At 35.9% G+C, this 13,302-nt stretch overlaps 2 protein-coding genes across 3 annotated transcripts; one reads left to right on the top strand and one right to left on the bottom strand.

Moving 5' to 3' along the window:
• Positions 1 to 1,046: 1,046 nt before the first annotated feature.
• LOC131793620 (E3 ubiquitin-protein ligase RNF14) lies at positions 1,047 to 3,905 on the bottom strand. The gene is made up of 3 exons (XM_059111053.2): positions 3,772 to 3,905; positions 2,491 to 3,143; positions 1,047 to 2,047 (listed from the first exon to the last, which is right to left on the bottom strand). The coding sequence occupies exons 1-3, from the start codon at positions 3,835 to 3,837 to the stop codon at positions 1,798 to 1,800; spliced, it is 969 nt and encodes a 322-aa protein (XP_058967036.2). The 5' UTR covers positions 3,838 to 3,905; the 3' UTR covers positions 1,047 to 1,797.
• Positions 3,906 to 7,952: 4,047 nt separating this feature from the next.
• On the top strand, positions 7,953 to 12,438 carry LOC131792978 (COP9 signalosome complex subunit 6). Of its 2 annotated transcripts, none has more exons than XM_059110406.2 (10): positions 7,953 to 8,148; positions 8,353 to 8,487; positions 9,001 to 9,077; positions 9,236 to 9,298; positions 9,453 to 9,500; positions 10,214 to 10,328; positions 10,447 to 10,539; positions 10,655 to 10,755; positions 11,059 to 11,127; positions 12,022 to 12,438. In XM_059110406.2, exons 1-10 carry the CDS (start codon positions 7,977 to 7,979, stop codon positions 12,088 to 12,090), a joined length of 942 nt encoding a protein of 313 aa, XP_058966389.1. In that variant the 5' UTR covers positions 7,953 to 7,976; the 3' UTR covers positions 12,091 to 12,438. The 2 variants fall into 2 exon arrangements, with proteins under 2 accessions (XP_058966389.1, XP_058966384.1); XM_059110401.2 differs by having other exon boundaries at positions 9,001 to 9,089.
• The last annotated feature ends 864 nt before the right edge of the window (positions 12,439 to 13,302 follow it).

Below are 13,302 nucleotides of genomic sequence, written 5' to 3'. Positions count from 1 at the left end.
GATTACAAAGAGCTCATACGACGATGTCAATTACATAATTAACGCCGCAATCACCACATAGAAGGTGCACTGACTGAACCCAGCGGTAAAATTTCTGGCATGTACAAGTGGATCAATTTTGGCCGGCAGTGCACTGATTTCTCACGCAAAATTTCAAGAAATAACAAAAGTATATTTGCAACCGCTGAAGCGCAAAATGTACGAGGAAAAAAATTGAAAAAAATCTTTAAATAAAACAAAGATCATTTTATTTAATATATTTTTCTTTCTGTTTGTGTGTGTGCGCTGTATTAATTGAGTTATACGGTTTCCAAACACCGTGACTTACTGATTTGTGTGATTGTATACAACTTCAGAGAGACAAATTCTCTTTTTAAGCTTTGATTACAGAAATTATCTACAGTGTGTTTCGATGATGTTAAGGGGTGCACGGACATTGAATGAACCCTTCAAACTTCCTAAAGTTTTTCGTTATTTGCAGGTTGAATGGATATGGTAAGGGCAAAAATTTCGTTAATATGCGAAATCATAAAAGGTTCCCGGTCTGGATTTCACTTTTCAAACCTCCAGAAAAGTTTGTTCGTGGCAAAAGACCAAACACTGTACATTACTTTAAATTACTATTCTCACAAAAACAGCGTCTTACACCGTACCGAAATGTATACCTTTCCGATCTCTTTCCATCAAACAAGTACTTACTGGAGTTAAGCAGGAACCCTTTAATTAAAAGAAGCTGTTTGTGAAATTTCCGATTTTGTTCGTGATGGGGCTTACTATAATAGTTTGGCGCTCTCTTTTTTTCACTATTTGATGTTGAAAGTCTGACTTCCTCAGTTATGATGCGGATTTTATTTGTCGGATTTTAATTCGTCTTTCACCTTTCTCAGAAACGTTTTTTTCTAATATCAGATGTTCAAAAAAAGAAACTGATAGAAACAAAATGAGGTAACGATGCTGTTTTTATCAAATATTGCATGCTCAATTATATTTTTAGGCTACACAACAATGGTTTCTGCCTTCAAATTTCAGTTCTCGAACGCTGATACTTCGTTATAAAGTTTAATTCAAATTTTATTTATTGATTCATAATGCTTGGAAATTACAACCTTCCTCATTTCTGAACCGATTCAAATAGTAAATATATTTCCTCTGGAAAAGAAATCATTAAGTGTGACATTCATCGCGATCTACACGAAGTCACGGTTCATAACAATAATCTGGGTTATTCACATATAACTGTGATTAAAATTCTCAATGATTTTATATACAAGGAAAATGTAGCTGGATTTATACCGAGATTTACAAGTAGGATTTTGTATTTTTTCGAAATATGTATTCTGAAAAATCAAGCACTGTCAGAATTATTTATTTTTTGAGTCACCGTCCACTCGGCCATTTCCGAGTTCCGAAAGCGTTAATTTTAAAATTAGGCTAACAGCTAAACCTTTCTTGAAAAATGAGCTTTATATGTCACGAAAAACTAATAAATTTCGAATCCAAGGCCTTACAATAATAAGAGCTTGGGCATCTTTCAAATGGCCTTTTGAAGGGGCCCTGTCCAGATGAAAGCTTTCTTATTATAACGTAGAATTATGATTCCGTTCAAATATTGAAATAAAAAGGTAAATGTGACTTTTCAATCAACCTTTCTAGAACAGATTAAGAAGTACGTATAATATGTAATTACATTACTTAAAGAGCAGTCCTTTTTTGCATTATAATACATTTATCACTAGCTCTGTTCTCAAGTAAGCGCTTCAAAATCTTTGTGCGCGTATAACACACTTTTTAAAAACTCTACAATATGACACACTTCTCTTGGTCTCTTTTGGGTCCATATTTCTTGATCAAATGCGTGAATACCTCCCCCAGTACTTCCCTATTACTATTCAGCAAAATCAATTTCTTTTCGTTGCTCACTTGGAGAGAACGAAGATAATCGGCTGCTGCATTCATCTGCCGTATCAGTAACGCTCTTGTTTTAGTATTTCCGCTCAATCCATCGTCAAAGAGCCAACAGCAAGGAGCGTTAGCTTCGCTAGCATTCCTGTGTAAATAGAAATAGATAAAGATATAGATCAATGAAACCAACTTTTTTAAAAGAGTTCCAAGGGGAATCCAGTATTTTCCCGGAAATTGCGAAAAGTTTCAGCACACTTGTTTTTTTAAATCGGTTTCATACTTTACTGGGGGGTATTGATAGTGATAACAACTGCGACTAATTTTATCATTCATTTTAAGATAAGCAGGTGGGGCTAAGCTATTTTTTCCTCCCATGCTCTCTCCCAATCAAACAGATAAAATTAAAACAGCTAGTTAAAGGAACTTAATTTAAATTGTAATTAGATAGATACGGGGTAAATATTAAACTAACCCGATTGAGATCTCAGATCAGTAGAATAAGAGTGACCCGCCCTACTGAATCAAAACCATTGCAATCGCGGATTACTTTCAAAAGGTTATAATGTATGCGGCCGGAACATTTCTTACCTGTGTGGAAATGCCTTAAGTGCATCTTCTCTGTTCATCCCCAGGTCTTTCGTGCAAATGAAGCAGAAGAATCTTTGACATGTCCAACATTTTATAGCGTTACAATCCTCATTCCTCTTCACTATCAGGTCTTCCACTCGGTCAGTCGACTGGCAAGAGTTGCTGGGACATCGTACAAACATAGCCTCGCAAACTACTCTGCACAATGTTTGGCTTGCTACGGCATCATTAGTTATGTCAGTGATCTGACCGGCTGGACAAATATGGTCGGCGTATCCTTCATCTCCAAGTCGTCTTTGACAAGTACAGCAATAAAATGCACAGCATTCTGGGCACCACGGATAAAGAGTTTCAAAATCGCCGTCATCGGGCCGAAAATTAAAGGAGCATCGATCATTCGGACAAGACCTGGAAGAAGTCTGTCCATCGCAGGAAGGACCTCTTGAGGTTTTCTCCTTTGATGTCGCAGCAATTTCGTCAATGATATCCTGCAGTAGGTAAGGTTCAAGTTGTGATCCACATTTATACCCCAAAGGACAGCCAAGGCGCATTGCCAACCCAGTTGGCGGTTTTCCTGTGGATGTGCGTGACTCAACGAATGTTGTGAGGCAAGACAAACAGAAAGTGTGTTGCTGCGCCTCACAGGAGATTATCTGAGACATCAAAGAAGAAGCCACCTCGTGAATCACGATTGAAAAGTAGAAAGCAAAATAGACAACGAATCGACTCTATTAATAGTTTGTGTTCATGGCGCAATAAGCCATCGGGTAAGCACCGAAAGATCACCATCAATTTCACTTTATAAAAATTGCATCATTAACATAATGATTTATTCTTCCCAGTTATAGCCTGTTCAAAAAGGTCTTTCATCCTCTTGTAGTTCATCGTCAAACACGTGAGCGAAATCATAGCTACGTAAGGGGAAATTTTATCGAACGTTCGTTCCTCGCTTGACTGAAGAAAAGCAAAAGGCTTTGTAAAGACCAGGCCAAGGAAAACTATGTAAAATTGTGATAAGATCAAAAATAAAAGTATCATCAAGTTGAAAAGTTCCTGTGGATAATTTTGCGTGGGAGACAAACTATTTTAGTCATCCCGGAAAGAGATCAACTTAATCCTTATACTGTGAGTTTGAACAAGAGTTTACGTACCAATTTTAGCAAAATCATCTGTTGCTTTGACATCTAATTCATCATACAATTTAGGTTAGTTTTATGACGAAATTTACCCAATACCGGTTGTATCGAATATAACTGGAGAAAATGCCATAGTCTTTCTTACCAGTAAATCTTTCTTATGACAAGTTGCACATTCCTTTGAAGTTGACCCACAGAGGTTATCGGCCATAATTTCACAAAACTGTAACCCTTTTTTTTTCCTCACAAACGATTTCGTAGATTCGTGTTGTTTCTGTTGACAATGATCCTGTTCTGACAATGATCCTGTTCTGCCACTTTTTATTTCATTTTTTAGATAAAAATAGAAACCACGCGTCGAAACAGTTGACGTTGAAACTGTACGTTCACGTTAACGTAGTATTTCGCAAAAGGTGATCACAAACGCTTTTATGACGTTGCATGATGTTGCATGATGTTGCAAAAAAAAAAAAGACCAAACTTGGTAGCATATCTCAATTATCTAAGGAAAGCTGTAGATGCAAGGCCAAAAAAATGGCCGAGAGGCCATCTAGATGGATTTCAGAAATTCGTTCAAGTTGTTACGCAAGTGTCATGTTCTAAAAGGGTCAGGGCATGCACCATTCGCTTTGTTATCATTAATTAAATGCACTAAGCTTAAACCTTCAAATGAAAAATATTTTGCCAAAACCGTACCTGGTGACAAACAGCAATGATTTTCACATCCATAAAAATTGGGATCAATTAAAAGTTGATGACATTTGCCAAACTTTGCACAGTCAGGTGCTTCCAGAGATACACGTGCTCAGATAGGTTGTCAAATCTTACAACAGCCATCCAAGCTAGGTAGTTGTAACATGAAAGCTCTGTTTGTTTCCGATAAAGAAAAAAATTCAATTGCAGAAAATTCAGCCGCTCTGATGATCATACAAGCAACAAAACTAAAACGAACCAGTTTTCCCCTGGGCGAAATTCAAATATTTCAGCAATCTTTTTTGTAATTTTTCGGCGATCTTTAGTTGGCCTTCAAAGAGCAGTTGTGCGTCCGAAGGGCTGAGTTGTATTTTTAAGATCGAGATGGCGGGTCACAAAAGAAATAAGGAGTTAAATCAATCAAAATACTACTTACGGAGATTATTTTTTGGTCTTGTCGATTACTTCACTGATTGCTTTCCATTAAATGAAAATCTCTGACTAAGACAATCTCAAAATCACGCCAACGCATTTGGTAATTTTTCAGTTTCGTTGTTAGGATGTTCATTGGTGAATTATTTACCAAAAATGGGAAAAAAAGTCTCTTCAGTAGATAGCATACCATGAATAAATATAAAAATATTGTAAACAAAAAAAGAATCTCACCCACAACTGTAAGATGTTTTTATCATTTTTTCCGAACACAATGGATGAAAAAAAAAATGCACCGCATCGAAAATTACCATTTATATTGCAATGATCGACCGTACGAACTGGCGTACAAACGACTAATGATACACAACAAAAAAGCCTCCAGCTTGCTTTATTTTTATTTTGTGCTTTTCCTTTACGATTTTGTCGTTGAGTTTCACTTAGAAGAGAAACTTTTGAAGATTACGTTTAGCATGGTTTTTGCACTGCATGAAAATTTTATTTTGTACGACAATCACGATTAATTAGAAACTGAAAAGTGGCAGAGATGACAACAATGCAATGTTATCAGCATCTCTTTCCATAGAAGATACAGTTTTTCTCTATTGACACTGGAATCACTCTTCCCGCGAACTTATAAGGACCTTCCGATTTTAAAAAAAATCATAAACACATTTTACAAATCATGGCAAGTTTTGAAGAAGGACATTTGCATCTCTAAGGGGCGTTCAACAAAAGTAAAATAAAGCAGTATGATGATTAATAATGGTAATAAGACCGAGTGGAGTCCAATTCGGTCTAACATATAGATTAAGCCAAGCCTAAACTTGGAGCTCGCATTTTTTTTCGCACGTCTCAAGGGCACAACGCCTTGCCCCGGCCAGGACTAGAACCTGGGTCGTCCGACTCGGAGCCCAGTGTACTAACCACTGGACGACTATTGGACAAAGCCGTGGCGTTGGCTTGCCCGCGGTACAATTGATCACGTATGTTAAAAGTAGCACCTGTACGGTCGTACATCCAAATTTTTTCGGCTTGATAGGTTACTACTATTTTGTATAATTATGGGGCTATGCGAGCTCCGTTATAATCATTCGATTAACAAAATTGGACGACCACGAAGCGGGAGTCCAATTTGTCAATCATGAGTATGATTATTGACAGAATTGAACAACAAGAAGTCCTGTTACCAATTAATCAAAACCGTTACAATTTCCGAAAACAACAAATACATTTAGGTCAAATATCTCTGGTACAGAAAATGTCTAAAGTAAAAGAATTCCTCCATTTTGGAAATTCCTCAATTTTTTTTTAGGATAAGTGCTTGTTGCTCTGGTTATTGTGATTAATTCTGTGATTAGTGAATTTGGCTGAGTGGACTTAGTGAGATTGGCTACTTCAACTGTCCGATTACAGCTTCACAGAATGATTGGTGAAAAATTAAGCAGCTAATGCACCAATCAAGTTTGAGGAAATTGTAATGGTTATGATTAATGGGGCTTATATTTTTCACGTCTACCAACAAAATAAGCAATTTTGTATCCCTTCACGTTTTTGTTCGTGTTCTTTTTACAGATTCTTGTCATAATTATGGCCATGGTTTCGTAAAGTACTTTTGGTGGCAGAATAACTAAGTTTTGTGATTAAAGACTGCGAGACATTAAGTCTAACAAGGAAGATATACAAATCCTGAAAAACCTGTATTAAATTTGGGACAAAGGGATAGAAATTCTTGGTAAAAATCGACAGGGCAGCTTGAACATTGCAAACCGCGTACGATTTTGGTAAAAAAAAACTAGTTTGACAGAGAATTTAATATTTTGTAATTTACATTTTCGAAATCTTGCTGTTTGTTCGCAGGAGTCAGCTTGAGTATATGTGTAATGCGAACGTCTGCACCCTATTTTTGAATTAGACCCTGTGAGCAGGGTACCTGGGATACCTGGATGGTAAAAAAAAAAAAAAAAAAAAGACGACAAAAAAACAAAGGCATTTTATGACTGGGCTACCACAGGTATCCCAGTAATTACCTTCGCACGTTTAAAAGATCACAAAAAACCCGTTGTTAAGTACCAACCTTAAAACGTTGCCAGGAGACAATTAATAGAATCCTGAAGTAGTTTAAAAGCCATCTTTAACAATGATGTTAAGGAGTTTATTTTAAGGTTATTTTTTAATCCAAGCAGAGTTATAACTGTAAAAGTGATATTTATAGAACCAATCTTTTTACAGAATTTATAAAATGAATACAAATCTATATTTGAAACTGATTTATTTCCAGTCAGATTGTCTATAGCCTATATTCGGAATCATTTTTAAAAATGTACCTCTGTCAAGATTAGTGAAAAGATCTTTTGCTAATCTAATCTCATCAGATGATCTGCCTGTTATTTCCTATTTATCAAAGTATATTTTTATGAGCAATCATGCTGTAAGGAATGAATTTATAGTTTACGTCTGTAAACAATTACATGTTCTGTCCAGGTGTAAGTTTTTAAAGAAAATGTGGCGCTGTGTCGGTTGGGGTATTTCAAGATAATTTTGTTGTATCAACTGAATTAATTATGTAAATTGCCACCGTAGAGATCGTTTGGAAAGCTGAAGCCTTGAGCGACAGTTCTTCATTAAAGCGAAATGTGTAGTGTCACCGTCTTCATTTAAGCGAAGGCTGATGCTCAAAACATCAGCTTTTCCAATTCCAGAACGGCTTTTATCTGCTTTATTAACTTTCAGTCAATATCAACCATCAAATAACTTTTTGGCGATGCAGCACAGCAGCTCTTCAGGAAACTAATCTCTACTCCGTTCATTTTCAGTGCCATGATGGGCACGCGGCTGTCTTAAAAACAAGTCATGCCAGCATTTTAGTTGCTGACAGCTTGCCTCATAGCTGAAATAATAAATATTATGTGGCATGTATAATAATTATCCCGGGAAAACCTCCACGGAAACTCTACATTTACTTGATTTTCTTAGATCGAACTGAGACAGAGCGTAGCTTTGAGACGCGTTTTGAATCCTCGCAATTTTATCGAAAATTATTTTCGAACCATGACTGAGATGTTCACGCAACTTAGGTTTCTTGAAATCAAGAGGTGACGAGTATTCGAAAAAGAGAAAACGAGAGGAGACAGGCTCTTCGCCTAAGATTGGCCGAGCAGAGATTGAGTCGGAAAGATCACAAAAACTTCAGAGTGGCTACTAAGCTGTTCAAGTATATCCAAGATGGCGTCGTCAATGGAAGTTCAAACTACTACTTCGAAGGAATCAGAGACTGTTTTGGCGAGTTCTGGTTCGAGTGGAAGCGTATCAGTGGCTCTTCATCCCTTAGTAATTATGAATATATCTGAACACTACACCAGGATAAAGGCGCAATACGGAGAACCCAACCCACAAGGTGATTTGTTTTGTTTGCTGCTTGGAATATTTTCCCGCAAACCGTCTTGGTTTGTAACAGTCTTTCGTTTTCGACAGCATACCTGTTATCTTTCGTTTAATGTAAACCTGTTGCAGTGTATAACTAGCTATTTTTATTAAAATGTTGAAATATTGTAAGCCTGTATTCAGACCTTTTTAATGATTATCACCTCATCTTTTCCAGTGATAGGAGCACTGCTAGGGACCCAAGATGGCCGTAAGATTGAAATTTTCAACTCCTTTGAGCTTCAGTTCGATGTGTTTGATGACGGACAACTTGTGATAAATATAGAGTACTATCGGAAAAAAGAGGAACAGTGTGAGTTGATATTACTTTGCAAGGTGGTAGTTGTACTCTGTGGAAGAAAACGTTTTAATTTCGTTTAAGTATGATGCGCTCAACAGACTTGCGTCGTTTGTTGTCAAGCGAACCTTGCTAAAAATTTACTGGTACGTAAAAGCTGTGTAAAGTTAATCGCTGTGAACAAACAAACACACATAAAAAAGACACTCATATTGACAGACATTCAGTACAGCTTAATCACCAGTTTTTGCTGGAAATACAATGCCCATTGATTTGAACAATGATCATTTCACAATTGAGAAAACAATATGTCTAGCTCATACATACTCATTGCGCAAATTCATCAATTCTTAGATGCATACTTATGCTTGTCTGTAAAGATTAGTATGCGTCTGGTCTTACACATGTACCATGCACATCTATTATGCATACATGTATTTTGGTCTCCTTATCTTTGAGTTGATCTGTAGAGGAACACAAGCCATTCTACAACTTGTTCTTATTGCCTGACTGGCAATATATTCTTAGTTCACCAGGTTTTTAAGAACTTGGATTTCCTTGGTTGGTACACCACAGGATCTAGTCCCACTGAGAATGATATCAAGGTACACAAACAGGTATTGGAATTATGGAAATGTCAATTGTGAAAATGTATTGCATTTTTCTTCACATGTATATTCAAGAATTTAGACTGTAACTCATTGAAAATATATCTTGGAATAATAGAAATGTCAATTGTGAAAATGTTATTTTTTCTCCTCAGATATGCGAGATAAATGAAAGTCCCTTATTTCTGAAACTCAATCCACTTGCTAAGACCAATGATGTAGGTTTGCAATCATGATTATTACTTAGATTTCTAAGGGACTAAACGGGACTAAAGGGGAAACTATTTCTGTATGATGTTCATGCTGAACTTCGTAGATAACCTTTTAAGGCACTTTGTCTTATGTATGTCTTTTAATAATTTTTTTTTTCAGTTACCAATCAGCTTATTTGAATCTGTGATTGATATTGTTGAAGGAGCAGTAAGAATTCATTCCATTTTGATAAAAAATTATTGCTTAGTACAGTACCTAATATATTCATGTTTATTGCTAGCTCTTAACATCCTAATATCAGTATGTATATTCTCCATACTGTTCTCTGTTTATCTCCTAAGGTGCTGACAAGGAGAATTAATTTTTAATAATCAAGGGCCTTTTTAGTTGGTGATCATTTCCCTTATTCTCATGACCTTAATGTGTGTTTCAGGGGTGACATTGTAAAGAGAAATTAAATGTTAGTCACCTTTAGGAGTCAAAGGGTTAAGATACCAAGAACTTAAGAATTATTGCCCATAAAGAGGAATTATTGAAAGTAAAAAAATCTCCAACATATTACAATCCCATTTAAGTTAACAATGGATTTTTTGGCCTTTGTAATTGCACTTTTTCATTCACTTTATTTCAAAGCTCTATCTCAATGAGTAACAACTAGAAAGAGAAAATATTTTGTAACAGAAGTAAAGAAGGAAATCTGATGGAAAATTATACAATTTTGAAAGCACTGACTGTTGTATGAAAAAAGTGCTTTGATAATGACTGAAACACTATTAAGTAAAAAGCAAACATGTGCTTTACAAAGTGAGCACATTGTTTCATGCTTTTGAAAAAGGTGGCAGTGAAAAGTATTTTAAATTGTGTGTTAGCATCTTCTATTGCCTCCCTCTAAAGATGTTTCTACCATCACTCACTTTCAGACACGTATGTTGTTTGTTGAAACTCCCTACACCCTAGCTACGGAAGAAGCTGAGAGAATTGGAGTGGATCATGTGGCCAGACTATCAAACACTGGCACAGTTGACAGCTCCACAGGTACTTTTTATATATTATTTTATAATCTCATGTACTTGTTCTCCATGCAAACGAAGAAGGATGATTTCGATTTAATGTTTCCAGTGGCTGATCCAATGGCTATTTTTTTCTTTTCTAGTGTCGGAGCATCTCCTAGCTCAATATAATGCAATTAAGATGCTACATTCCAGGGTCAAGATGATTTTAGAGTATGCTAAAGCAGTGAAAAATGGTAACACCCATAGTCTATTGCTTTGTGCTTGAAGGAAAATGCCAACCACTCTAAATTTGTCACTTGTGATTGTAAAATCTTTCCACAACCTTTTTCTTTTTTTTTTTCTTCTCAGGTGAAGCACCGTGTAACCATGAGATAATGCGTGATGCGTTGAGTCTTATTCAGAGACTTCCTGTCATGAAGACTGATTTGTTCAGAGAGGACTTTTATAATGTAGGTTGATTGTCATTCTATAAAGTTTTGTGTGTGGTTGTTAACCCTTTAATTCCCAATATCCAATTGTCAATTCTCCCCTTTAGCTGCTACACATTTCTTTGTTAGTTATGAGGATTTGATGATAGATCAAGATAACAACTTCTACCTGATAAGTTTGAGTATTGTATTCCCTTTTTGCTGGATAATGTTGGGATATTTTAGGGAGAAGTTACTTGTTAATCACTTGTGGGAGTTAAAGGGTTTAATGATAATTTCTTCCACAGACAACAATTGATTTGGTTGTGTAACTCTCTTTTGCAGCAATGTAATGATGTTATGTTGATGTGCTATTTGTCTACAATAACAAAAGGAGCCAATAGTCTTAATGAGGTAAGCTGAAAAATTAGCTTAGACTATGTCACGAGTTGCTCAATCTGCCAGTTTTTAGGTATTTACTGAAAAAGTAGGTGTCAGGAGCAAAAAAAAAAAAAGCATTTTGCTGAGAAACTGCCTTGTATAATCCACAGAATTTTTTTTACACCCTCAAACTCATTTTATTGCCAAATCTTTCCAGCCAATACTAAAAAACCTTGTCATATAGAAACTGCATCACATGGGCAGAAATCCAAGCATTTCTAAGTGAATAAAGGGGGTAAGTTTCTATAGAAAGTGTGGTGCTGCGTCGGTGGGAGAGTATAGCAGGTAATTTAGTGTAAACAACTGAATTGAAAACATAAATTGGCCACCGCAAAGAGTAAAAAAGTTGACATATCAAGTAGTAGCCCTTGGTTAGAGTGATTGGGATGCTTGAAACATCAGCTTTTTTACTCTTTACTGTGGCCAATTTACATTTTCAACTCAGTTGTTAACACTAAATTACCTGCATTTCTAAGTAAGCTTTAGCTGTGGGTAGTTATTCAAAACAGCCATATTCTTCACCATTTAAACCCTTACGTCAGTATTCATATTCTCTATACTCTTGTCTTTACATTTCCTTTTATACTCACAAGGAGAATTTGTTTAACAATCAGATCTTAAGCTAGCAATCATTTACTTTATTCTCAAGACCTTCATGAATGTTCCAGCACTATTACTGTAAGGAGAAATTAGATGCTGGTCATTCTTAGGGTGAAGGGTTAACCTTTGGCATGTGTGAATCCTTTAGAATCCTTTTTTTGTTTACAGGAACAGTATTATCAATATTTAACATAAACATTTTTGTAGAGACTTAGAACTAGTGCTGAAGAACTATCAATTTAACTAATTGTGGTCCTTCTTTTTCAGTTCATTAACAAGTTCAATGTGGTTTATGACCGGGGAATGGGAAGACGAATGAGAGGAACACTATTTTAGGGTCTTAAATACTAGATTTCCAAACACTATTGTTCACTTAAAAAAAACCATTACTGGAAACTAAATTTAAAAAGTTATTGGTTTACAATGTGGAAAAAAAGCAAACCCATAAAACAGTAATTGGCTGTATATAGAACTTAGGGCATGACACACATTAGGTTAGCCCTGATGCAAGATTCTTAAGACTTTCAAATATGCAATTTATATATTACATGTATGATCTGTAACTTACTAATATCTGTACAAGTTACAACAACCAAAAAAAGTCTGTCGATTAGCATCATTCAATAACTTTCTTGTAAATATAGTTAATTAAATTGTGAAAATAAATTTACTTCTTTGCAAGTTTGTTTTGTTGAAAGTTCATTTGTTCAATTCATTGTTCTGATTGACTTTTACTTCCCAGAAATTTTCAGCCAGAAATGCAAGCCATGCACTTTGGATGGAAACTGGCCAACTCTCTTAATATGTAAAAAAAAAAAAATTGAAGAGAGAGCCCATTCCCTATCGCCACCATCACAATGTACATACATGGATTAAAATGAACCATCTTGAAAAGAATGCTCTAGTGTGATTGTCATGTGCATTAATTAGAGACCTTAAGCAGAGATGTTTTTTGAGACACAGATGGCAATCAGGAGAAGAATAACTAATTCTGGCACACTAAAATGACTGTATATTGACCGTACAGTCGCCGCTTTGGCATTATAAACCCAACCAAAACTATAACAAAATTCTGGAATGTGGTTGGTCATCAACAGCCCAATTTGTGTACACGTCATTCTTCTAATTGGACAGTGTAATAGAACAATTAAAGGGACAGTTAATACGTCATGCCTGTGTAAGTGGACTGAAGTGCACTTGCTGTTGTCTCGTATTTCTTCGAGTTAACCGTTGATTTTCTTTGTTTTTTCATGCAAATTAAAACCGATGTCTAGTTTCTTTCTCAAATTTTGTCCGTTTTTTTTAATTAATTGGTAACAGAACTTCGTGTCGTTCAATTCTGTCTGTAATACTATTGATTAACAAATCGGACTCCCGCTTCGCAGTCGTCTGGTTTTGTTAATCACTCGTATGATTACGGACCGAATTGGACTCCACTGAGCCCTACTACCACTGAATATTGTACGGACCAAAAAAATTCAACGAGATCTTTTAACTTCCGGTTGCCGTGAAGAGTGATTCGCTCCAGTATTTCCTCGGTTGCGCTTA

Source organism: Pocillopora verrucosa, chromosome 6 (genome assembly GCF_036669915.1).
Source record: "Pocillopora verrucosa isolate sample1 chromosome 6, ASM3666991v2, whole genome shotgun sequence".
NCBI classification, from domain to species: Eukaryota; Metazoa; Cnidaria; class Anthozoa; order Scleractinia; family Pocilloporidae; genus Pocillopora; species Pocillopora verrucosa.
Note: the sequence above shows the minus strand (reverse complement) of the source record. Positions and strands in the feature narration are given on the sequence as shown.